The 25,723-nt window shown below is 41.6% G+C and overlaps 1 protein-coding gene across 18 annotated transcripts in view; it reads left to right on the top strand.

Annotated features, from left to right (window-relative positions):
• Nucleotides 1-25,093, top strand: part of SVIL (supervillin) — a 204,768-nt gene extending 179,675 nt beyond the window's left edge. For all 18 annotated transcript variants that reach the window (XM_034760157.1, XM_034760145.1, XM_034760143.1 and 15 more), the window contains 17 exons: nucleotides 309-481; nucleotides 1,945-2,100; nucleotides 2,893-3,029; nucleotides 3,534-3,681; nucleotides 3,817-3,962; nucleotides 5,365-5,540; nucleotides 6,043-6,187; nucleotides 6,593-6,869; nucleotides 9,016-9,167; nucleotides 10,496-10,601; nucleotides 11,365-11,572; nucleotides 12,246-12,379; nucleotides 13,282-13,437; nucleotides 14,491-14,634; nucleotides 21,428-21,549; nucleotides 23,107-23,262; nucleotides 23,417-25,093. In XM_034760157.1, coding sequence (XP_034616048.1) covers nucleotides 309-481; nucleotides 1,945-2,100; nucleotides 2,893-3,029; nucleotides 3,534-3,681; nucleotides 3,817-3,962; nucleotides 5,365-5,540; nucleotides 6,043-6,187; nucleotides 6,593-6,869; nucleotides 9,016-9,167; nucleotides 10,496-10,601; nucleotides 11,365-11,572; nucleotides 12,246-12,379; nucleotides 13,282-13,437; nucleotides 14,491-14,634; nucleotides 21,428-21,549; nucleotides 23,107-23,262; nucleotides 23,417-23,503 — 2,623 coding nt within the window. In that variant the 3' untranslated portion in view covers nucleotides 23,504-25,093. The remainder of the gene's footprint in view (nucleotides 1-308; nucleotides 482-1,944; nucleotides 2,101-2,892; nucleotides 3,030-3,533; nucleotides 3,682-3,816; nucleotides 3,963-5,364; nucleotides 5,541-6,042; nucleotides 6,188-6,592; nucleotides 6,870-9,015; nucleotides 9,168-10,495; nucleotides 10,602-11,364; nucleotides 11,573-12,245; nucleotides 12,380-13,281; nucleotides 13,438-14,490; nucleotides 14,635-21,427; nucleotides 21,550-23,106; nucleotides 23,263-23,416) is intronic.
• The last annotated feature ends 630 nt before the right edge of the window (nucleotides 25,094-25,723 follow it).

The following is a 25,723-nucleotide window of genomic DNA, read 5'->3' as shown; positions in this document are numbered from 1 at the left end:
GTCTTTACCCCAATAGGAGAAACCTTCCAACTTAACCAAATCGTTGCCCAGAGTTGGCTAACTTTAATCACAGATATGCAGAGCTGGCCAAAATGTTCAGTTGTAGAAATTTTTTTTTTAGCTGTCTCTTAACAGTGGCCACATCCAATTCTTCTCTGGATTTCTGGAATACCCTTACGCATGCATCAGTGAGCTGACTTTAGCTTTAAATATCATCCCAGTACAGAGCAAGTCTGTAATCATTAGTGGCTTTTGACTAAGACCAATTATGTCATCTGAAGATTATAAAACTTTCATTTGCTGCTTAGGTTAACTTCTTCTGTAGCAGAGCACAAACGTGCCGTGAGACCTATGCGCAGAGCTCAGGCTTCAAGGAACCCCCTGAAATTGCTGGCTGCACGAGAGGACATTCTTCATGAATACACCGAACAAAGATTAAATATTGCCTTCATGGAGTCAAAGCGAATGAAAGTAGAAAAAAGTAAGTCAATTTCACGGCTCCTATGTGCCAGTATCTTTCTAGTAGTGAAGGGCTAAAAAAAATCTACGCATAACACTCTCTGAGAGGTTTTCAGTTAGAAGGCTGAACATCGGTAAAATATTGAACCCCAGTGGAACAAGAAAGAAGTGGGGGAACCTTGAGGGAAGGTTACCGACTTCAGTACTCTGATACCAACTTTTCCAGTCTATTCAACCAGTGAAGAGAGAACAACACTGAGTTTTTGAGAGATTGGGTCGAGTTGGGAGGAGAGGGGCTGAACATGCCACTAGCAGCTAAGGAGCAGATAAAATGCATGTTTAGTATGATGACAAATTATTCTTCTGTTGGGAAAAGAGAGCAAGTCTAGTTTGTCAGAAATAGACCAACTTTTATTCTTGTAAATTTCCCTCAATCTCATGGCCATAATTATCCCTCAAGAATTCAAAAGTGACCTCGTAACTCCAAACCATTCGCTTCCTTACAGAAGGAACTTGCAGTGAAGTGCATTAGTGACATTGTGTTCTCATGATAACCACAGTATTAACAAGTCACAGTAGTGTAATGTTTCTTCAAAGTTTATTTGGCAAACTATCATTACAGTGCATTGGTTAAGAGTTTCCCTTTGCCACTGCAGTGAAGAGAACTAATCTTTATGTTGCCTATATTGATTAAAACAAATTCTGTGTAGTATTGTACTTTGCAGTGTTATACTAAACAATCTGTTCCACCTTGTATTTAGCTGTGACACTGAGTACCTTTCCCAGACCTGAAGAAGAGCTCTGTGTACTCAGATGCTTGTCTCTTTCACCAACAGAAGTTGGTCCAATGAAAGATCTTAGCTCACCCACCTTGTCTCTCTAGTATTGTGATGTAATGTAAAGAGAAGCATTAATCTGAATTATAAACTTCTGAAATCATTTGTTTTGGTTGAGAAATAGGCGTTAATGGTGAAGAATTGAGATTCTTTTAGAACTTTATAATAAACTGACTCTGAGACTTTGGAGTGTGTAAATGCCTGTTGTATCACAGTGGCTGAGATAAATTTGAGGGGAATTGCAACTAATTAGTCTTGGCTTCTCTCTCAGCATTGTTAATCATTTATATTTGCATCACAAATGTACACTGCACTTCCCAAAATATTGAGTAAGATATTTCTTAAGTTGGAATTTCTGAAAATAAAATATGTTTGGTAAACTGATCGTTGACAGTTTACTATGGGATGATATCTAGAAACTTGCCTAATGATTAAGACGAGCAGAGTCTTTGGACTAGCTGTTAAATTTAAATTCAACCTGTTTTTTGTTGTCTTTTTCAGTGGCAACAACAAAAAAAGCTGAAAATGAGCCATGCAAGAAAAAAATCTAATAAAATATAGAAACGAAACATAATGTGTTTTTTTTTGTTTTTGTTTTTTGCTTTTTGTGTCTCCTGTTTGGTTTTTTGTTTTGTTTTGTGTGTGTAAGTGTCTACAAACTCAAATTTCTCAGAAGTAGCACTTGCTGGTTTAGCAAGCAAAGAAAACTTCAGCAGCGTCAGTTTACGAAGTGTCAATCTAACTGAACAAAACTCCAACAACAGTGCTGTGCCATACAAGAAACTGATGCTGTTGCAAATTAAAGGTATGCAAGAAGGTTTTATATTATCAATATGTATTCATTATGGTAATGTCCAAAGGCTCCTCCAGAAATTGGAGCCCCACTATATTGACAAAGAACCCCCTGCCCTGGAAAGTTTACAACCTAAAAGATTCAAGAACAAGGTAAGGTTATGAGTCATGGATATAACATGCCACGTAAATGAACATGGTGATGACTGGCACGGCTTTGGTAAGGAAAGAGGAGAGGATAAACTTCAGGATTTCTGTTTTTCTGTCCTGTGGGGTTTTATTTAAATTTTTGCTTTATCTCCCTAATATTTGCCTCTATTCTGGTACCCATTACTACCCACTTTCCACTTGCAGTAAGAATACCATAATGCCATTTCAATTGTTCTTGCAACACATTGTTACTGAGCCTAATCTCTGCTAAATACTACTTGTTTGGCAAGTCAGAATCTTTAAATCATATGATTGTCTAGTAAGGCAATAAAGTAGTTTCACAAATGGAAAAGGCTATGGATTTTGGCTGCTTTTTATGCCATTTATTATTCTTTTTTTTTTCTCCAGTGGGGTTTAAAATTGTCAAGGCAGGAACAAGTGGCAATATAGAAATATCAGTTAATAGAAGAAAACAAATTGTTTTCCCCAAGTATGAACCCTGTGTTGTTCCTTATTCATTCTTCTAATGAAAGACTTTGGGGAATGGATTATTAGTGCAATGGGATCAAGTCTGTCTTTCATTCAAAATAATTAGGTCTTCAAAGATTGATGGCAGTATTTTTAGGAATATAATTATCCTGGTTTTATATTTTAGGAAGAAGACATGTTCAAACAAGATTAGTTGAACCAAGGGCTTCATCACTGAACAGTGGTGACTGTTTCCTGTTGTTAACTCCACATTACTGTTTCCTTTGGGTAGGAGAGTTTGCAAACGTCATAGAAAAAGCTAAGGTTAGTCCACTAAAATGAGATCTCACAGGCCATTTCTTCCTTTCACATAATCACGTTTGATGCCAATTATCTGAATAGTCCAGTGCTGGAATATGTGCACAGTAGCATATCATTGATAATCAGTGGGAGGCAAATATATCTTATTCCCCTAACCTCTGCATTTATTGGAAGCTGACGTGGGACATGCAAGTTGCAAAACCACAATAGAAAATAGGAAATCCTCAGGAAAGGGATTTGTATTCAAACAGAAAAATAGTATGAATTGCAGGATGTCCTTTCTGTTTCTGCATTCATTAGGATCAGTTCTCATTGGAATTACAAATAAAAGCACTGGTGTAGTTGTCATTTTTCTCTAGCTTCTTGGTGTTTAATAAAAGAGAAGTAATGACCATTACCACTGTTACCAACCGTGCTGTCCCCTTTCTCACTCCTGCACTTTCCCTCGACTGAACGTGCACAAATGACTTAACCGATCCTATTCAGATAATTATGTTAATCTCTTAGGCATCAGAACTTGCAACTTTAATTCAGACAAAGAGGGAACTCGGCTGTAGAGCTTCTTATGTACAGACCATAGAAGAAGGGATAAATACCCATACTCATGCTGCCAAAGACTTCTGGAAACTCCTCGGTGGCCAGACAAGTTACCAGTGTAAGAGATTTTATATTTTCACCATTTCAGCCCCTGATGTTTTATCATCGTAAAATAGCTGAATTGACTGTTCCAATGTAGAGAATTTTAATATTAGAACATTGAGTATTTATGATTTTTTTTTTTCTCTTCAAGCTGCTGGAAACCCCGAGGAAGATGAAATGTACGAAGCTGCAATAATAGAAACAAATTGCATCTATCGTTTAGTAGATGATAAACTTATTCCTGATGATGACTACTGGGGGAAAATGCCAAGATGTACTCTGCTACAGTCCAAAGAGGTACAGTAAGTTACATTTAGGAGTTTGAATTTGGAACACTTAACACTTCCTCTGGAAGATATTGATGGTCTGATTTTCAGTAAGTTTGTAGGCACACAATTGCAAATACACATCTGCACACTTACTGAAAATCAGGTCCTTTGTACTTCTGATACTTTAAACCCTTCGCTGCCAGAGACTGACCATCTGCAGAGCCGTTGGTGCCAAGAAAGTAAAGAAAAATTAGAATGTATTATCTCAACACTGACAACTTTTAAAGACTTCCAACCCTTTTTGTCCATGGTGGGTTCTTTTGCTTCCAGTCCATCCAAGTCTAAACCAGATGGTCCTAACTTTTTTTTCATCTCCCCTTCCCAAAACTCTTTTCCACCCTCAGTAAATTCTCACTGCAGCCACATCATCCAACCAGGAGGAATTGAAAGTAGTTTCTTAGAACAAGTCAGTATTGCTTTGTGATCAGTGAGAGCTTTCAGTTCTCCCATGAACTCCCTCCCTCGTAAGCAAATTCCTCTGTAGCATTCCTAGTACAGTAACTCCTCACTTCATGTTGTAGTTCTGTTCCTGAAAAATGCAACTTTAAGTGAAACAATGTTAAACAAATCCAATTTTCCCATAAGATTTAATGTAAATGTGGGGGGTTAGGTTCCAAGAAAAAAATTTGGGGCAGACAAAAGGCATTATATATTGTACAGTACTGTACTGTACTGTGGTTGGGAAGTGCCCCAGGCTTACCCCACACAGGCACAGCCCGCTGCAGGCAAGGATGCTAGGAAGCACCTTTGCAGCGGCAGCTTCCCTGGAGAACAGGCGCTGCCTTTGCTGGGGGATGCTCCAGGCCTGCCTCTTCCTGTTCCCGCTCCATTCCAGGTTCACCCCTTCCCACCCCCACTCCACCTCCTCTCCAGAGCACAACGCGTCCCTGCTCCTCTTTTCCCCCTCCCCCCCAAGTCCTAAGCGCTGTGGGGGGGGGAGGAAGGCGGAGAAGAGGAACTTGTGCAATGCTCCCTTGTAAAGTCACTGCTCTTCCACAGAATCTTGCAAGCAGTGGACAGAGCAGGCAGCTAAATTACGTTATAAGGGAGCATTGCACAACTTTAAACGAGAATGTTCCCTAATTGAGCAGCGACGTAACTTTGAAACAACGTTAAGCGGGAGGACGGTAAGTGAGGAGTTACTGTACTTGCTTACCAAATATGCAAGTAATCAGGCCCATAAGTCAAACCCAAATGCTATGCTGTGGCTGCTATTTCATTGTCGGCTCCTTTTGTCACATAGGACATTTGTAAGTATTTGTTTCGCTACATTAATTATATCACAACCTGGCCATTGTTCTACTAAAGAGTTTTTGGTATAACTGAGCATATTTTCCCTGCAGTTAAATTACTACTGTAATTATTTCTAGGTTCTGGTTTTTGATTTCGGCAGCGAAGTATATGTGTGGCATGGGAAAGAAGTCACATTAGCACAGAGAAAAGTAGCATTCCAGCTGGCCAAACATTTGTGGAATGGAACATTTGACTACGCCAATTGTGACATAAATCCTCTAGACCCTGGAGAGTGCAATCCCCTTATACCAAGGTACCAAACTTGCAGCTGTTATAGTACTTTTGCTCTCTTATTGATACACTGGGGATATACATTATTGGGAGTTAATGCAACTGAATTCCCTTAGACTGGGTCAGTGTGTAAATGCCAGCTGCCATTTTTCTTTGTGGAAACAATGGCTTTTAGTTGCCATGAGCCAGCATGATATAACATGTAAAGTTGTGCCAGCTGGGGAGCTGTGTATTGGCAAATAAACATTCGGGGAGTTGAAATCTTTCAGGCTGCCTTTGTACAAAGAAGAAGGTACACAGCCGTTTGCTTTCCTTTGCTGGTCACCTTTAAAATCCTACATCAAGTCACTGGCAAATGTTTGATATCTGAATAGTTTCAAACTTTATAATTTGCAAACTAGAGTAAAGACTTAGAAACCTGTATTGAACGTGAGTTTTTTCTCAGGGATGTTTAAACCATTTGATTTCTTGCATATATGTTACAGTGTGTAATTTAATCCAGTTTTTTGTTTTTTCTAATACAGAAAAGGACAAGGGCGTCCTGACTGGGCTATCTTTGGCAGACTCACAGAACATAATGAGACCATATTGTTCAAAGAAAAATTTCTTGATTGGACAGAATTGAAGAAACACAATGAGAAGAACTCGAGTGAATCTCTTCACCAGAAGGTAGAGCAAATAAATGTACTGAGTATTTTCAATACTTGATTTGTGTGTCTGTAATGGGAAGACAATTTTGAATTCAAAACATATAAATGACTGATATTCATCAGCAGAGACGTAAGTTTTGTACTCAGTGGTCTAAACTGCTTCCTTGATCAGTCTGTCTTTAAAATGTCAACTAGAACAATATCATTGATGGTAAACCCACATACATGCTCTTAATCAACTAATGTTTGGGGGGTTGATCAATGCTTCAAAACTGGCTTTAGTACAAAAGGAAAACAGTACCACTGTGTCACAAAGTATCGCATACATTTGCTCCTTGTATGTTTATCATTAAATCGTTGGGTAAGAAGAAAAAAATCTAAACGTAGACCAAAAAGAAACAACCTGTTACATGTCTTATCACAGGAAGACTCCAGGTCTGACTTTAAACCATATGATGTCATGCTAATGGTACCGGTGCCCCAAACTACGGTTGGCACAGTCTTGGATGGAATAAATATTGGCCGTGGCTATGGATTTATTGAAGGAGAAGATGGGAGGCAGTTTGAAATTATCACTGCCTCCGTGGATGTCTGGCACATCCTGGAATTTGATTACAGTAGGCTGCCTAAACAAAGCATTGGACAGTTCCATGAGGGAGACACGTATGTGGTTAAATGGAAGTACATGGTGAGCACTGCAGGTTAGTGAACAACTGAATTTCTTCATGCTAGATACTGATGTCTGTGGCTAAAACAGCTAATGTTATAGCAAAATCCAGAGCTAAATTTCTTTGCATGTGATGCACCCCACTAGGCAAACAAGACAGGAATTCACTTACAGCATGTGGCCATTAAACGAACTTTGCAAGCAAGATATGAAGTAGAATTCCTGGTAAAACCATTGCTGTTTTTCCTCTTCCTCACACCAAAATGTAATCTGTGCCATCATACAGCAGTTTGCCATGTATTAGCTTACTTGCATCCAAATTGCAGTCGCATAGTTTTGGTTTGCAAAATGGCTTGAGTGATGATATCAAGAGTAATTGTAATCTTCTTTAACGTAGAACTGAATCAGGTAGGGAGCTGGACTAGTGGCAGTGCTCTGAACTGACTTGCAAGAGATGTAGGTTTAGTTCCAGGTGAAGCCTTTTCCAGGTAGTGGAGAGAGGAACCAAGGGGGAAGCAAAAGTCTGTGCTAGACTGTGAAGCCGAAGTGCCAGGAGGGAAGGAATCTCTTTGTGCTGGCTCTCCAAACACTCATCAATGCATTTCAGCCTTGATTTGAAAATTCTTAACTGTGCTCCAATTAAAAGACTGATTGATTAGGCAGATCTCTAGCAAACAACCAACTCAGGGTGATCTTTGTTTAGGTAGGGGACTGGTAGGGCTGTGCCTCACTCCATACTTTCAAAATGGGGAATGAACTCCAGAACAGGAGATGGCCCATTGGTAAATAAAGTATGAACAGCCCCACAAATGAAAAGTGTGTTCCAAGGGGGCAAGCCCTAATCAGCCACAGCACAAATATGGCTTCGCTCTTAAAAGTAGTGAGAAAATGCAGATTAATGTGTGATTGTGGAGTCAAGATACTAGAGAATCCAATTAGAGGACAAAAGGGTGTGAAATTTGAATCTGAGAGTAGCTGTAGATGAAGTAAACCCAGACATGTATGCTTTGTTGCAGAAACTTTTGAATAGAAAACTATCTGACTTAAACATGAAACCATGAACTGATTCCATATGTAAACAAAACAAGAGAAAACCAACTTCTCACTCCTTGAAGAATTTGGGGTTGTTGTTTTTTTCCTTACACTTTGCAAATAGTTTGAAAGTACAAATCTGCTCGGTTGGGCTGGTTTTGTCAAAGGAGGCACCGCCTTTCACTGTTTTGAAGGATTTAGGAGGAGACTGAGGCCAAGATTTTCAAGTAACTAGTGATTTTGGGTGCCCAATTTGAGATGACTTTAGAGGGCCTGGATTTTCAGAGTGATTGTTCAGCACTTCTGAATGTCTGGTAGGTGTCAAAATAGATTTAGGAGACTAACTTTAAACAGTTTTTGAAAATCTTGTCCTAATTGTGTCACAGGTTATTCAGGTGTTCTTTAACTAAAGTAAAGCTTTCCATCAAGGGTTTTAATGTAGAACTTGTCTTTCTTCACACATGCTTTTGATTACTAATTGTAATATTGAGATAATGAATAAAGGTCTTTCTAAAAAAAAATATTCTTGGCTCCGAGTCCTCTGCTCAGACTAACATGGAGCATTTAGTTAATTGGAAAATGAAACTTTTACAAGTAATCACGAGACTCTTTTCATTAAAGTAAGTTATTAACTTAGTGTTCTCTGATTGTCATAACTTGGAATCCTCTTGCAGTTTCCTTTTTTAATATAATTATACCAAGAAGAATGTTCGTGTTCTGCCTGTAGCTGTCTCAACTGCTGCTGTTTCTAATATCGTTCAGCAGCCAGCTAATCTCTTGCTGCCAAAGAACAGTGTATTATGGAAAATGAGACGCTGTGCTTTTTTTTGTTGTTTGGTAACATGACTGGCTACACCATTCCACGTTGTCTGATTCTCTCAAGTGATGTTAATTATATTACATGATCCTTCTTCTGGTTTGGAGGCCTTTGGCCAGTCAGTGGAGTCTGTGCGTGCGGCTTTACATCCACCAGATGATGTCCCTGTGAAGGATTGGCACATGCATCTTGCACTGCTTGACTTAATGTTTCTCAGATTGTGCGGGTAGTCAGTGCTGCACTGGATTTCACATCACTGAGCTGGCTGGCTGTGCACTCCATAACGCTAGCAATAGCTTTTTTCCTTCAACGTGAGCCATTTGTTTTGCAGTTGGAAGCAGACAAAAGGGAGAACAGCAAGGAAGGGCTGTTGGAAAAGAGAAGTGTGTGTACTTCTTTTGGCAAGGCAGGCACTCCACAGTGAGCGAGAAGGGCACATCAGCACTGATGACTGTGGAGCTTGATGAAGAGAGAGGAGCACAGGTGAGCTGCCGACGTATCCACTCTGTAGAAACTGCTATGGGAAATCGGTAGTAAAAAATTCGAATACTTTCCAAATGCCCACGTTTGGTGAGTAAATGTGGTGGTGGGATTTGGGGATCATTTTTTTTTTTTGCTCCCTTCTAACGCAGAAGTCGTACCTATTGCCACTACATATACATATACAGCCCCCCCAAAGTCCCCTTTGGCCTTGCAGAACAACATTCCAGCATTTTAAAAAATTTGCTTCTTTGTGGATTATGTAATTCCAAGATCTGCCTTCTGGGAAGTCTGAGGAAGAATGTTCCTTGTCTCCTTCCCCCTGCTGTAGGAAAAGGCATGACTTGTAGATACATCCCCTGCCTTCAGGTTCAGAATCCAATTAAGGAATTCATATTCTGTCACACTACAAGTATCCGAAGAGCTCCAGCCATTCTGCTAAGCCCCATAAGAAGCATTTTCTGCCAGGCCAAGACATAAAATTGAATTGTATTTGCAAAGTATTGTAATGACATAGCTTGGGGAGCAGGCATGGGGTGAAGGGAGCAAAGGACATGATCTCATTTGACACCTCCCATACCAAATTCTGTGCAAGTGATTGTAAACCAGTCTGTCCTATCCGTTTAATAAGCAGCAATGTCAGTTCAATAATGACAAAACTTTTTAAGGCTTCATAGAGCCAGCATTTTAAGCAAAATTAAAGCATATTTGTACAGACGCTTCCTGACTTACGCAAGCATTCTGTTCTGGAATGCCTTGCGTAGCTCGAATTTTCCATAAGTCGGAAACGTATACCTGACCATTACGCAACCCCACCCCCCCCAAAAACCTCCTATTTCTAGCTTACGGAACTTTTTCCTATATGCAGATTTGCGTAAGTCAGGTTTGCGTAACCCAGGGGGGCGTCTGTATATGATTTTTACAATCTTCATAGGGCTGCCATATAACTATTGTCTCAAAATGTCTCAGTTCTTTGAGAAGATGACTCCTGCCATTAATGGACTCCAATGCTGTTTGAAAATAAACCAATTTAAATTACAATATAGTCAGTGCTAATTATCCTCTGAAATTTAAGATTGCTGAACACTGCAACATGGATATATGTTCCTCTTAGTTATGCAGTTCCTAACCAGAACAACATGTATGAGTCCCACTGAATGTTGATGTATTTGGCAGCTCAAACAATAGTCCGCGTTTTAACATATTAGAAAAACCACCCTTGTGGGTGGCCAGGACTATACTATTTTTAATACTCTGCCAAGAGGCAGTTTTTCCTCAATCTTTAAATTCATTTACTGTGGTTTCGGTATTGTGGTGCTCTCCATTTCTAGGTACAAGTGCTTCAAGGAAAAGAACCACCATGCTTTCTGCAGTGCTTCCAGGGAGGGATGGTTGTGCATGCTGGAAGAAGGGAAGAGGAAGAAGAAAATACACAAAGTAAATCGCTTATTAGATATGTTTTTTCTGCTTCATGGTCCTCCTTTTCTGGAAAAAATGGATTTTAGATGAAAGCTAAACTAGTACTCATTCTATAACAACGGGAATAGTGGAGCTTCTTCTGTAGATGATCTTTGTCACGGGGCTTATACTCATGCTTTCATTTTAGTTCACTCCTCACTTAAACTTAAAATGTGTTTTGTCAACCCAGGAGCAAATTCATTTTGCTGTACATACATTTAAATTGTCCCCTCTGCTTTAAGATGCTTCTCTGTTTTACATGGCAAAAAATGATTATTTGATTATGAACTTGCAGTTTTGCATGCTGTCATTTTGGACTTCTATTACTCAAACAAAACAAAGCTGCTGTGACCTTTTTACCATGCACTGCAATTCCTACTGTGTATTCTGTGAACACTAGGCAAATTCTTTTCAATCCAGTGGCAGCTTGGAAAGGCTGCAATTGTATTGGGATAAATCTGAACTTGACTTGATACGCCTAAATATTGCAGTTCACCAAGTGGAGATGACATTAAAAGATAAGGTACCATTAGTATATTGGTCCTTTATTCACCCTAAATAGAAAAGGGGGAGGGTTACGGAGCAGTGATAAAACTGACTGTGAATTTCCTTTTATCACTTTGTGACAGTTTAAGATTGTGTAATGCAATGCAGTGCTTGCCATTTATCCTAAAAGATCTTGAATTAGAAGTAACTTTGCCAGAATGTAATAAAGTTTTCGTCCTGTTTGTGCCCATTCCAGGTGACTGGAGGCTGTACTGTGTACGAGGAGAAGTTTCCATTGAAGGAAATTTACTTGAAGTAGCATGTCACTGCAGCAGCCTAAGGTCCAGGACGTCTATGATTGTCCTCAATATAAATAAAGCCCTTATCTATCTGTGGCATGGCTGCAAAGCACAGTCTCACACAAAGGATGTAGGAAGAACAGCAGCGAATAAAATAAAAGAACAGTAAGTAGCTGACTTATAGACATTTGTATTCTGTAGCTGGATTATTAAATGTAGCTGTCTGCCAGGAAAAAAAACAGCAACCCTCCAGTAGCACTGATCGGGAGTGGGTTAAGAGGTTGCAACAAGGCTGCGTGTTGGGAGAGGAGGAATGGACAGGGCACCTAGTTCATTATGTGCATATTCTGATTTTCACACAATCCCAATAGGGTGAGATATACTTACTGTTCTTGCAGTACTGAATTGCCATTCCTGTAAAAGAATGGGAGACCGAAAAGCATCTAAAAGTAAAGATTCAATTATGACCTAACAGAGGTGATAGGATAAGAAAAAGCCTTATGAGAGAGAGGGTATGACGAGGCTAGGGAAGGAAGCTTGCAAGAGGCACTGATGGGGGATGGAAAGGAGAAACTGAAGAACTGGTTAAGAGCTCACATGAGCATTCTCTCATGCTCTGTATATATGATCAGTCGTACAAATAAATACCATTACTGAAATGTCAGACCTTACATTGTTGTTTCCTGTATTGATTTTCATGTGGATTAGGCTGGCAAAAAGGAAGTGCCAGTGTCCAGAGAGTCAGTCTTTGGACTGGCTTGGGTTGCTGACAAGTGCATGAAGCTGTATGTTGTTGGAAGTAAGGGTATTGGGTTCACATCACTTCTTTGTATTGCAGATGTCCATTGGAAGCTGGATTGCACAGCAGCAGCAAGGTGACAATACATGAATGTGATGAAGGGTCAGAGCCATTGGGATTCTGGGATGCATTAGGAAGGAGAGATCGAAAAGCCTATGATTGCATGTTGCAAGGTAGTGTTGCAGTCCAGTGATCTTCACCTACATGCTACTGTGTTGTAGGACTATAAAATACATTATTTTTTTTAGTTGAACACATTTCCGTTGTTGACGTGAAACTTTAGCAATAGTCAGGGCCCTGGTGAAGTAAAGAAATCACTGGAGAATAAAATATGCTTCATGCCACACACAAGTGAATCTATTGGTGTCTGGGGATGCAAGGGGCCGGAGAGTGAAGTGTCCTCCCCCCACACACATGTAGAACAGAGCAGCAGTTAACTCTTAGCCCACCAAATATGTTGCAGTTCTCCTCTGGAGGGATTGGATGATGGTTTTGTGTTTAATCATTGACCCCTCTTCTGGAACTGCCAACAAAGATAGTAGTTGTGGGACAGATTTTTACAATATGAAAATCTGTCAGTTAAGTAGTAGATATGTGAAGTAAGCCTGTCTCACAAAGCCACAGAACAGTCAGCCACCAAGGGTATGTCTAAACTGCAATTAAAAACCCATGGCTGGCTCATGCTAGCTGACTTGGGCTTGCAGGGCTGTTTAATTGCAGTGTAGAATTTCGGGCTCTAGGACCCTGTAAGATGGGAGGGCCCCAGGGCTCAGACTGCAGCCTGAGCCTGAACATCTACACCCCAGTTAAGTAGGCCCTTCACCCGAACCCCATGAGTACCACTCAGGTGGTGGGAGTCTAATTGCAGTGTGGACATACCTCAAATGGCTGGTCACTGCTAGCCAAGGTTGGATTCAAAATGGTGGCTAAAGCTAAAATGCTTTCTATCCCAGCCATTGCCAATCTCCTTTCCTGATTATTCAAAAGTCAAAGTGTAATGTAGCAAGCGTAAATGCAGCTTTTCAAATTAACTTTGTCCTGCTGTACTAGACATTTTTGTCTTTTGTTCTATTAGATCCTGGAAAGTTTAACTTCACCCCCCGCCTGTTCATCCTCAGCAGTTCATCAGGAGACTTCTCAGCCACTGAATATATATATCCTGCAAGAGATCCCACTGTTGTCAATTCCATGCCATTTCTGCAGGAGGATCTCTACACTGCCCCACAGCCAGGTACAGAAGCAGACTATTGATGTAAATACTGCACTGATCCCAGCTAGGATATCCAGGAATAAATGTCCCGAATACAGAGACCCCTAGTATAAAGTTATTCTAACATGTAAGTAGAGAAACGTACTGACAGGAGTTATTGAACAATAGGGACCTATAAAAGTATTAATGCAACAAGCAAGTAGGGAGGGAAAAGGCATAGTCCCACACTGCTTTGCACTGGGATGCAGTAAGCAGAACTCCTGAGGGAATTCTGCACCTAAAAATGTTGCGCACAATACGTTAAAATTCTTCATATTTTGTCAAAATAATATTGTATGATCACACCAGTTTCAGTTATTTTGGTGATTTATTTCAGAATACCTCTGACCACTAGATTCCCCCAGGAGTAGAAAGTTAAAGAAATCCCTACGACAACCCAGTTCCTGTTTCTCTGCATCCTCCCTCACAAAGCCCCGTTGCGGGACCAGACTCCCATGCCCTCTCCCCCCCCCAGAGCCCAGCTATGGGGCCCCTGCAAGCCAGACACCCACATCCCTCCCACCCAGAGTCCAGCCTCAGGGCACCCCCCAGCCCAGACACCCGCACCTCCTCTCCCCAGTGCCCACCTCCAGCTCCCCCTCCGCCTGTCCTGTATTTGCAAGGTGGGAAGCTGGGCTCTGCCTGGTCCAGCCGTCCCTAATGGCAGCCGGAAATTCTGCACAGAACATTAATTCTGCACAAATTCTGCATTGTGCAGTGGCACAGAATTCCCCCAGGAGTAAAGTATGGGTCTGTTCAGATTTAATTAATAGCAGTATTTGTACCCAAACTATTACTAAAGAAAGCACAGTGTTTCTTGTGGGGAACCAGAGCTCAGCCCCTTGCTTCTTGGGTTTACAGAAATCCCTGTGGATGGATAACAAATGACATTGATGGACTCTAAGATGAGTCTCATTTGTCCAACCAAAATAGGCTGATTTTAGTCAAGGCTATGCAGTTTATCTTATGGAGAAACCTAGTAAAACATATATTGACTAAATCTCTGGTATTTTTGGATCTTCTTTGGCTATATAGCACTCTTCCTTGTTGACAATCACCATGAAGTGTATCTTTGGCAAGGCTGGTGGCCTGTAGAGAACAAAATAACTGGATCAGCTCGAATCCGATGGGCTACAGACAGGAAATGTGCCATGGAGACAGTACTCCAATACTGCAGAGGTAATAAGAAAGCTACTCTGTGCCAGTGTTGATCCTGACTATTTTAAGGTTTCTATAGTAACGCTCACCAGAGTATTTAAGTGCTCCCCAGGTAAAATAAATCAGCAAGAGTCCCTAGTAAACTAGGGTGAGGTCCCTAGTAAACTTCAAGGAATTTGTCTATTCTTTCCCTCAATCCTTCCATTAGGATTAGAGGCCTCTGTTGGGAAGCAATGTTTTATTGTATTTAAATCATCTTGCTTGTAATGTGAGTGTACTTCCTCAAAGAGGGAAGTGGGCAGATGGTGGATTAGTCTGATCTCTGGAAATTCATGCTACTACAGAACCCCCTTTAATGCTAAATGCTGTGGCTCCAGCTCTAATGTGCTTCGTCCTGGGTTTTGTAAAGTGTATTGTCCCAAAGGAATGATTGGAGATACAATTGCTGATGTAACTGGGTTCTGATTTGTTGATGGCTTTGAAAATCAGGAACAAGGCTTTGAACTGACAAGCTGGAAGCTGACTGGGAGCTCATGTAGGGAGCAAAGCATGGGGTGATGTGCTCACAGTGGCCTGCCTCACAAAGGAGACAACCAGATATGATCTGCACAAGTTAGAGAGCCTCTGCACTGTTACCACATTTAGTCCCACATACAGTGATCCAAGCTTGAACTGATGAATGCGTGGATTGCGGTGGCTGGATTCTGATCTTGGATGAAGGGATGGAGTTTCCTTGGAAGAAGGAGATAGAAAAAGGTTCAAGCTTGGAGATGAGAAGAAAAGGACCTTGAGGCGTCTCACCTCTCTGACAAATAGGGGTTGGATGATGGGATATCTTCATTGGAAGAAGAGCACATTGACCCAGCTGTTATTTCAGAGCATTTCCTCCATCTCACCAGCATCACTCCAATTTGGTTTGAGCCAACCCTTCTCAGTTACAACTAAAGAGCTGATCTCTTGTGGCATTGTGACATCCTCGATGGCCTTGGTTTTAGCTGTGGTAAATTAACTGTACAACTCACAGCTGAGTCAGTGGCACCTTCCAGCTTCTCCAGTGGTCTCTCTCATACGAGAAAGAGCTGGAGAGGTGGGAGGAATAAATGTTGAACTCCACGTGTGTGGGCCCTTGGGGAAGAAGGTGCCAGTGACTGATCACTGCTCTCTGGGTCCGGGTAGGAGAGGAATGATTGTCATTATGCTACTGTGCCATCTACTCCTGTTGTGTCACCTAAATGGATCAGTAACACCTTGTGGCTGAGTGTAGAAAGTTACCAAAAAGCTGAGCATTGAAACATGACGTGTATCCATTGCTATGCAGAGGTCCTCTTCCTGTGCCACTGGAGCACTCTTTGTGCAGAATTCTGATGTACATCCAGGATGTTGGCAGATTTTTTTCACGTATTGGCCTTGAGTCATTTCCAATTGGAGTAGGAATTAGAGGTTAAAGATGGAGCAGTAGTTGGAAAGGCCCTTCGGCACCACATGCTGGTTTTTTGAGGACTGGGGCAGGCTATTGCAGTTCTGAGACTCTGAAGGACACGTTGGTGACAATATTACCTAACCCTTACATAGCTTTTTCCATCTGTAGATCTCAGAGCACTTGACTAAGGAGGTCAGTATCATTATCCCCATTTTACAGATGAGGCACGGAGGTGCAGTGCCCAGGTCAACCAGCAGGCCAATGGAAGAGCCTTGAATAGAATCCAGGTCTCCTGAGACACAGTCCATTGCTCCAGCTGCTAGACAATACAGCCTCATGTTAATGAAAACTTTTTTTCCCCCTGGCTTTCATCAGGGGGCAGGTTGTGACTTGAATGTGCCTCAGGATTTCTTGAATTTCAATGGCTGTAACGGTAGCAGGGTGGCGAATGCTGTCTGCAGTGGTTTGGATTTTCTGCCTTTCTGTTCCCCCGTATTTGAATGCAAAGTGGGATGAGAGCTCCTCGGTGGTCTGTGCTTGGGATTATGTGTCACAAACTGATTAATTGCTTCGCTAAGTGCAGTAGGCTCTGCTGGCTATGATTTTTCAGCTGCGGTGGCTTTGGAGTTGAAAGCTCCCTTTCCAGGTGTGGTATAGTTCTGCAAGAGCTATTTGTGCTGTTGATGTAGCAAGTTTTTCCACCATCGAAGTCCTAATATTTTACTTATGTACTTCCCCTTCCAAAATCAATCTGAATCCCAGGATGATCTCAATCGCTGTGAAGGAGAAGGAGCTAGCTTTGTGGCCACGGTGTCAGTGGGAGCAGGTACCATTTGACTATGATGTTCTATTGGTTTCTTAGCCTCTTGGGCCTGCGGGTTGAGTGATTCTCCTGTCAGATATGCTGAAAACTTTACAGGAATTAATCTTTCATGGGTTAACTAGCGCTGGTCTTTCATTGCCCTAATAAGATGGCACAATTAAATAGCAAGAAATATAAATACTGCAGTTATCCTAAAAGTAAAAGAGAATAGCAAGAAGGGATCTAGTTAAGTGGATAATCAGAAGAATTTAAGTGTGTTTTATTACTTTTTTTGGCTTACAGCCAGCATTCAAACTACAAGATGATATGAAGTACTTTGGTTTGTCTCCTTGGATAACAGCTTGAATATTCCTAGCGGCACTCGGTGCTTCTTTGCGCACAAATCTCTTTATCTAACCTGTCAGATTTTCTTGAAACTTTCTGAAGCTTTGTCTGCTAAATCAGCAGACTGCTTTGGAGGACTGAGCTCCCGCATAGGAGAGAGAGTGTGTGTGTGTTGCAGTTTGGATTCTTGCATAAGAAAGGCAAACCGGCCTGAGTAGAGGGCAGAGTTCACTTCATTAACTGAAATGATGATGAAAATGTTTCTCCACTCAAAAATTAAATTGTCCTACCAGATGGCTAAGCCGATATTAGAGCATTATCTGGCACAAGCAATCCTTCCTATACTCCACCACTAGTATCACTGATCTGTGTTGCTTACTGTGTAGACTAGGCTGACAAATTTTGCAAATTGCAGAGTTTCAAATCGCTGTCGTAGTATTATATGGCAAATTCAAGCAGTTTCCACAATGCGATTGTGGAACTGGAGGATTCAGATGATAAATCCCTTGTCTAAATTGTGTAGCTGAAGGATTCTGATTTGTTGCTAATTTGTTCATTGGGATACTTGAGATTAAAGCTCTGTAGATTAGTCTGTTTCGTGCGACTAAATTCTTTCTAATCTGTTTGCTACCAAATGTTTGACCTCAAACAAAACATGGAGTGCTCACAGTTTGCAGAGTTATTGAGAAAGTGGTTGTGATGGTTCTCTGGGTACACCGGACTGAGAGTCACCTTGTTACCCTCCACCTCTAGTTTGAGGAGAGAGTTTTCCTTGTGCCTATCTGGGTGTTAGCTTCCTAATACCACCAGCCTGTTACCCACCCAAACACGATCCCCTGAGCTATGCCAGCCCTAACTTTGCCTTGCAGTGTCACAGTAGGTGCACCCCAGTCTCTGAGTCCCTTTGAAGCGTTCCCCTGTGATATTCAGCGCCTCATGCTGGCTTCTCACAGAACTGCCAGGTTCCCAAACAGAACACACCAACTTGTAAGAGTCAAGTCAGGATTAGCATTTTGCTTAATATCACACTTGGATATATTTATAATGTAAACAAGGATAAATTTATCATCAAAGATTCAAATGATAGTGAGTAGGAATACTGGAAACAAACGGTTACATATGAAATAAAATCATAACACTCTAGCTTAACTAACAAGTTAACCTGTCTAAAGAAGTTTATCTGATCCAAAGTCCTCTGCAGCGTTTTCAACCAAGGCTGCTTGAGAGCCCGTTTTTATGAATACAAATGTGCTGTCCATTTACTTCCTAGGTGCAGGGTGAGGCTGTGTCTTATTTGCCTTCTAGCTATACCCCCAAAGTTGATTTTCTTTACTCGTAGCCAGCAAAACCCCCCTCTACTCCTCCCTGTGATTTGGGTTTTTTTTCCTGTGTGCTTCTTCCCTATTGACTTCACATCTCTTCCTTAAGGTTGGACTTCATGTGTAAATGGACATCCATTGTATTAGCTTACAATGCTTGATTTACATCCCAACAGAGCGACATTGCTCACCTTCCCTCCTGTCTGGAGGAAAACCTATTTTGCACCTTTACTATTGCTTAATGCCTTGATACAGACATGAAAACCACATTTTCAGTATATATACATAACTCTTTACATTGTATCTATACGTGGAATTCACAACAATTTTAATGACCCAGCTGACACTGGCTTTCATTTGAGACCTCCCATGACATTCTTTGGTAGACTAGAATGTACACACCAGACTGACGAGATTTCTGCAACCCCTCTGCTCCCCCTTGTCAGTTGGCATTAGGTGGTTCTTGGGTCACAGTGGTGAAGAGAACTCTGGCAGTGTCTGGACTCCTCAGATTTCATTGATCCCTGTCTGTCTGGTTTACGTGTAGCTATAGTGTGAAGCTGGCACTAGTTTCCGTGACTGACTTTCTAGTAAGGTATCCATGCTGACTCTTCTAGATCCACCTGCTGCTTTTATGACCATGAACCGCACACAGTTTTAAGTCCAGTTTTAAGTACACAGTGAGTGCAATAGACAGATTCACTCTTGATCCTGGATTGGTGCTGTTTGTCCTCTGAGATCCTAGACTGCTTGGTAACAGCTCAAGTGTGATCTCTTGCAAGGTTGTGTTCTCATTCCTGTGGTTTATGCCAATGACAAGCTGAGTTGCCGTGTTGTCATCATCTTTCTCAGTGCCTACCTGAGATAGGCACTTGGGGTAGAGAGAACTGGATGAGGCTCCAGACAAGATGATATGAGGCTGTTTTGAGAAATCACGCATGTCTCCATTTTAAGGATGTTTGTCCACCCTTCTTCAGGAGTATTCACCATCAAGGAGCACTCGTGGGTCCCTCATTGCTATGAATTGAGCTGGCCAAGAGTGCCTTTTTTCGTCTGCACTTGGTGTAATAACTGCAGTCGTTATCTATGGGCATGTCTTTCTGACCTCCAGATGGGATTATTGCAGTGTTCTGTGTGGTGTGCAGGGCATCCTTTGAAGCGCCTTTGTAAGTTCCAACTGCAGCAAATTGCAGTGGTCCAGCTGGCCATAGGGAGCATATTATGAGTGCTGCATAGACTGCACTGATTTCCTGTTCACTTCTAGGTACAATTCCAGGTGTTTGTATTGCTTTCTAAAGGCCTGTATGGTTTAGCTTCTAACCACCATTACCACCTTGCATTCCCCACATACTGCAGTGACATTGTGGGCAGCTGAGAGATTCTCATCGGGGTCTCCAAACTTGAATTTTGCATGCTGCTGACATTTTCAATGCCGGACACTCTGTTCTGGAATTCCCTTCTTTTGGTAACCTCAGAACATTATGCAAAATTCATCTTTCCACTCAGGCTTTTTTGCAGGGTGATGGATTGGGCATGGGGAGGGGGGGAAGGCTTATATTGTGCATGTTATGAGAGGAGTCCATTTTGTTTTGTTCTTTTTCAGTAGTAAGCTACGTATTTGGATTTGTACATATGCCCAGAGATGACATGATAGGTACACTTTTAGAATATTGAACAATACACCCTTTAAAGTTGCTCTGATGTGCAAAAGAAAGTTTGTTGAGCACAGTCTAGATCAGGGGTTCTCACAACACATTTTTTGGTGGCCTCAGAGTGCGGCCACCAACTCTTGCTGGTGGCCGCTCTGACAATTTTTCCTAAAATACTGAATTAACTGAAGGGGGGGACTGTTTCAGCCCCTTTACACAACAGACTAACTCGGCTCCAGCAAGCCTGGGGACAAATTAAGCCCTGAATGAGGAGGTGGGTACAGAGGCAGTGGGGGGCCAGGGCAATGGGGGGTGATGAGCTTGGGGCCAGAGACTGTCACTATGTGGCCAGGGAATGGAGCCTGAAGCCCCGTGGCTAGCCACCCCAGGGCTGAAGCCTGACCCCTCCGCCCCCAAGAAGGTGGGGAACTCACTGGCGGCATTGGAGGAGGGACTGCTGCTTTGCGTTTCTTCCCCCCCCCCCCTCGCCCCGCCCCCATCACAGCCCAGGAGGCTGTGGCAGCAAGAAAAGCCCTATGGTGGCCACATTTGAGAAACGCTGGTCTAGATCAGTGGTTCTCAAACTTTTTTTTTCGCAGACCACTTGAAAATTGCTGAGGGTCTCGGCGGATCACTTAATGATCTTTCCAAATGTTGTTTGTACCGTTAGCTAACTATTGCAAAGCACTTTGGATAAAAGTGTTATATTAAAAAAAAACTTTATAATAATTGTTTTTTGTTCTACAAATAAAAGCTCACAACTCATAATTTAATATCAGTAGTCTTACCTTTCTAATGCGATGGATGTACCATCTCTCCCCTGCCGCGGCAGCCCCCAAGCTGGGGCTGAGAAGGAGCGGGGGTCTCTCCCCAGCAGCCGCAGCCCTGGAGCTGGGGAAAGTTGCCTCTTTCTCTGGCCGCTGCAGCCCTGCACGTCCCAAATTCCAAACTAATTAGGTGCCTGGACCCTGGAGAAGAGACACATGTAAGGTGAGGTGGTGGCCTTGGGGAGCCATGCCTGCGTGGCTCCACTAATTAGGTGTGTGGCCCTTTATTTTCTTGTGTGAAGTCGCCCAGGCGTGCACCTTAGAGGGAACTCACTGCGGCCCACCTGAATGGAGCTTGTGGGCCACTGGTGGTCTGCGGACCACAGTTTGAGAACCTCTGGTCTAGATGAAAGGCCCTGCTAAAATTTTACCTGGCAATATAGAGTGACCGAGAGCCTGCAAGATAATTCATGTTTTACAACACCTCTCGTTTTATATTTTGGATGTTGTAGGAAAAAATGTAAAGAAACCTCCGAAATCCTACCTAATTCATGCTGGTCTTGAACCCCTGACGTTCACCAATATGTTCCCTAGCTGGGAACACAGAGAAGACATAGCCGAGATCACAGAAATGGTAAACAAGCCTTCTGTTGCAATTGTTTCCTGTTGCTGCACTTGTATTTTTCTGTTTGCTATTGTTAGTAACAGCCAGCACGCTTTATGCTGGGAAGTCCCAAACTCCAGAGGATTAACCTAAATAATGCACTTCAGGAATCTGGAAGAAATAAATATCATTACATGGTTGAATTTTGACAAGTGCATTATAGATATTTTCAATGAGTTATAGATTTTCATACATTCTAGTAAATGTTTCATTCTTTGAAGACTTAAAAAGTGGAACTAAAAGATTCTTAACTTGACTCTTAACATTGAATCCTACCTAAAAACTAGTAAGATAAAATAGTGGTGCCACCTCTGAGCTGCACAAAACCTTGATTAAGCTCTGCCTCTGTCTCCCAACAAGGTAGGTTCCTGTTTTCTTTGAAAGTATGAACTGGAATATTGTCTGTTTCCATACAAAATATCGCACACTCTTTGGTGGGGATGACCCACCTGGAAAAGTCTCAGTGTAACTGAACAAAACAGGCAGCAGTATGGTTTTTTTTTATGCAGGGCCGGCTCTAGGATTTTTGTCGCCCGAAGCAAAAACAATTTTGCCCCCCACCCTCGTTTTTTTCTTACCCCACCCCCGGCGCTGCCTCAACTCCGCCCCTCCCCTAAATCCCCAGCCCTGCCTCCTCCCCCCAGGCTCTCAAGCCTAGGAGGGAGGGAGGGAGGGAGAGGGAGAAGCAGCGCATGCGCCGCAGCCGCTCGCGGTCTCCCCCTCCCTCCCAGGCTCTCAAACCTGGGAGGGAGGGGGAGATCCCGAGTGGCCAGGGCGCGCGAATCAGCTGTTTCGCGCCCCGCGGCTGCTTGGGATCTCCCCCTCCCTCCCGGGTTTGAGAGCCTGGGAGGGAGGGGGAGCAGCGGTGCGCGGGTGGCAGCAGCGGAGGTAGGTTAGAGCGGCCGGGGCACATTTTTAGGGGCGGCATGGCCCGCGCCAGAATGCTGCCCCTAAAAATATGCCGCCCCAAGCACCAGCTTGTTTTGCTGGTGCCTAGAGCCGGCCCTGTTTTTATGTAATTCAAATCAGAATCTCCATACTACCATGTCAAACTGCCATGCTACAGGGATTTCTTTGGGCCTCTGCATCAGTTTCCCCTTCAGGGAAATGAAGTTAATTCCAGCCCATGTGACTACTTTAAGATCCTCAGATGCAGGGTGTTTTTAAGTGTAAACTATTACCAAGAAGAGACACTGGCTATCTCCAGGAGTTTCCTGAAAGTCGTCGTCCTTAGTCAAAATGTGGTGGCAGGAGTGAAAAAATGGGTGAAATGGGTTTTCTTAGGGAAGAGGAGTGCCCTTGTGTTCTTAAATACAAATATTTTATAGCAGCACATTGTTCCAGCCAAAGAACTGGGTTAGCATCAAATGTGCATAGTCTACTTCTAAAATACAGGGGCCGGCTAACCATTCCCAGCTAGGGCAGAATTGGTACCAGCTCTGTAGTAGGCTGTATTTAAAATCAGCAATTGCTGATTTCAGTAGCATGTTTCTAAACTCTTTCCTTTCATTCCTTTCTCTCCTCCAGGATGCTGAAGTTTCTAATCAGATAATCCTTGTAGAGGACGTGTTAGCCAAGCTGTGCAAAACTGTGTATCCACTAGCAGATCTTTTAGCAAGGCCTCTACCTGAGGGAGCTGATCCACTGAAACTTGAAATTTATCTTTCAGATGAAGACTTTGAGGTAAGGGGGGAGGGGGAGATAAATTATTGTGTACGTGCATGTATTGAATCATTCCAAACCTCTCTTGTGACAGCTTCACTACTCGATTGGTGAGCACTTTGAGTTTAGTAAATGACTTTCCTAACAGCGATGTGTCTTTTTGTCTTAAATTCAGGTCGCCTTAGAGATGACAAGAGACGAGTACAATGCACTGCCCTCTTGGAAGCAGGTTAATGTGAAAAAGGCAAAAGGACTTTTCTAAGTAATGTTATCGCTTAGTGATAGTACCAGAGGGATCTGTATTGTCACTTTCAACACCTTGGAATTAGCAAAATGAATTGCTCTGGATTAGTGTTCAAAAAAGAAATTAGAGATGATCTTAAATTTTTAGATACTGCCTGATCTTGAGTTGTGTAATATTGTAAATGTGCGAGAGAACTCTTTGGAAGCTTTGTTCAACTCCAAGGGTAATGTGTTTAAACTTTGCTCTCCTGTGCACTTAAACAGTAGTTTCTCAAGCTACTACTGCAACAATCCTTTGGCTATATATAGGACTTGCCATGTGTTTTTTGAAGATGTTCTCTTTGTAAAGTGTTATTTTGTTTTTGTGGATTACAAAGAATTTATATTTATATAAACACATAGAACAAGTATGTATTTAACAATGCAATATGTATTCACTTTCAAGACTTTCATGTAAAAAAAAAATTCTCTATACAGAAAGGTAGTTGGATGGCAGTTGCTTATACTGAATTAGCTATACCACCCATATATATCTTATGCATTCTGAAAAGTTTCTCTGCAATAGGTAATGAATTGTTCTCAATGCTGCTTCAGGTGCTAAACTGAACAAAGCATTTGTATTTATGGCATGGGTTTCTTTAGAAACTCTGCAAATCAACCTTTATATTTCAATATCCAAAAATGTATAGTGCCTTGTTTTTGTGTACAGTTTATATACAAAAAAGATTGGTCTGCATTTTGAAGATGGTTTAGAACGGTCTCCTATATTACTTTTATAATAGTAGAAATAAAAACATCTCAGTTTCTAATACATGTTGTAAAGATTAAACGTCTTTCATTATATAAGAGCTTAAAGTAAAAGCTTCAGAATAAACTCAGTGATGCTCTGACTAGTCATTCTTTACACATATACCCTATGCTATCATCGAGAAACGTTCCATAACACTGTATTTACATTTGAACGATTTGTAACCTGAGGCATTTAGAGGATTTTACAGTGTTATGATTTCAGAGTGGCAGATAACACAGAGAAATTTATGATTATACAAAGATAAAATTAGACTGTACAACAGTCTTAACTAGTGCTACCTCTTGAAACAATTATAGAACTATTGAATTCTTTTCAATTGCCCCTTTTTTATACTTGATGTAAAATGTTTGGCCAATTGAAAACCTACCAAGAATATGAATGATGGTGAGTAAAGCTCTTGAAACAAAATTAACATGGTATTGAATATTAACTGTATTTTCCTTCTCAAAGAAAGTGGTAGAACTGAAAATGTGGCCATTTGCATTAGTATTGGGCAAGCAACTGTTTAATCAGATGTCAGATTCTGTCATTGCTTGAAACTTTATTTTCAGGTAGTTGTTATCTCTGACCTTGAATTTCTGTAAGGATTGCTACTGTTACCTTTGCAATATCATTGTACCTTTCAAATACTACCTGTAAACCCAGAAAACTTGCCTTGTAGACTGAGGCTACTGGAAATCTCCTTTCTACTTATAACACCTTTGTTACCTATCAGTGCCAAGTGACTTTGTATTTTTGATAATTTGCTGCTCTTGACCTGACTGTGACCACAGGGAAATAAAGTGGATCATGAGTGTAGTGGGATGTATGTTTTGTCAAACCTCCATACAAAACCTGATTATCCACGTGCTTTAAAAAGAATAGGCTTTGTAAGTATTTTGACAGATCAGTGAAAAGTTTTAAATTAGCGCGCCCCTTTTTTTAAGTCTAAAATTTTTTTTCCCCCATCTCTGGCATAAGTACCATGTTAAATTGCATTCAACAGATGTGCAGTTATTACAGCAAAAGGATTTTTACAAATAGTATCTCTTCTTTTGTTACTGGTCTCTGTGAAGAGTTAGAAATAATAGCCCAAGGGGAAATACTGCCAATATTTCCAACCCCTGAAAACACTTTTTATTTCACCCTTTGCAGTGATAGGATCAAGCTAGAATTAAGGATTAGTTCTATTTATTCATGCATTCACTTTTTTTTTTACACTGTTTTCATTTTGTCTCTACAATAAAAAGCTAATCTGCATAGTCTGACTTTGTTTTTGCCCCACTATGGGAGACCATCACTAGATTTTTGGGTTGGCTGGTTTATTTTAAAAACACCAACAATGTTATGGGTGCTGATCAAGACACAGACAATAGCCGCCCCTTACTCTACAGTCTTAAAAAAAAATTAGAGAAGCAGGCACAGAAATCCAGAGGCGGATAATATGGA

This window comes from Trachemys scripta, chromosome 2, assembly GCF_013100865.1.
Source record: "Trachemys scripta elegans isolate TJP31775 chromosome 2, CAS_Tse_1.0, whole genome shotgun sequence".
Classification (NCBI taxonomy): Eukaryota; Metazoa; Chordata; order Testudines; family Emydidae; genus Trachemys; species Trachemys scripta.
Note: the sequence above shows the minus strand (reverse complement) of the source record. Positions and strands in the feature narration are given on the sequence as shown.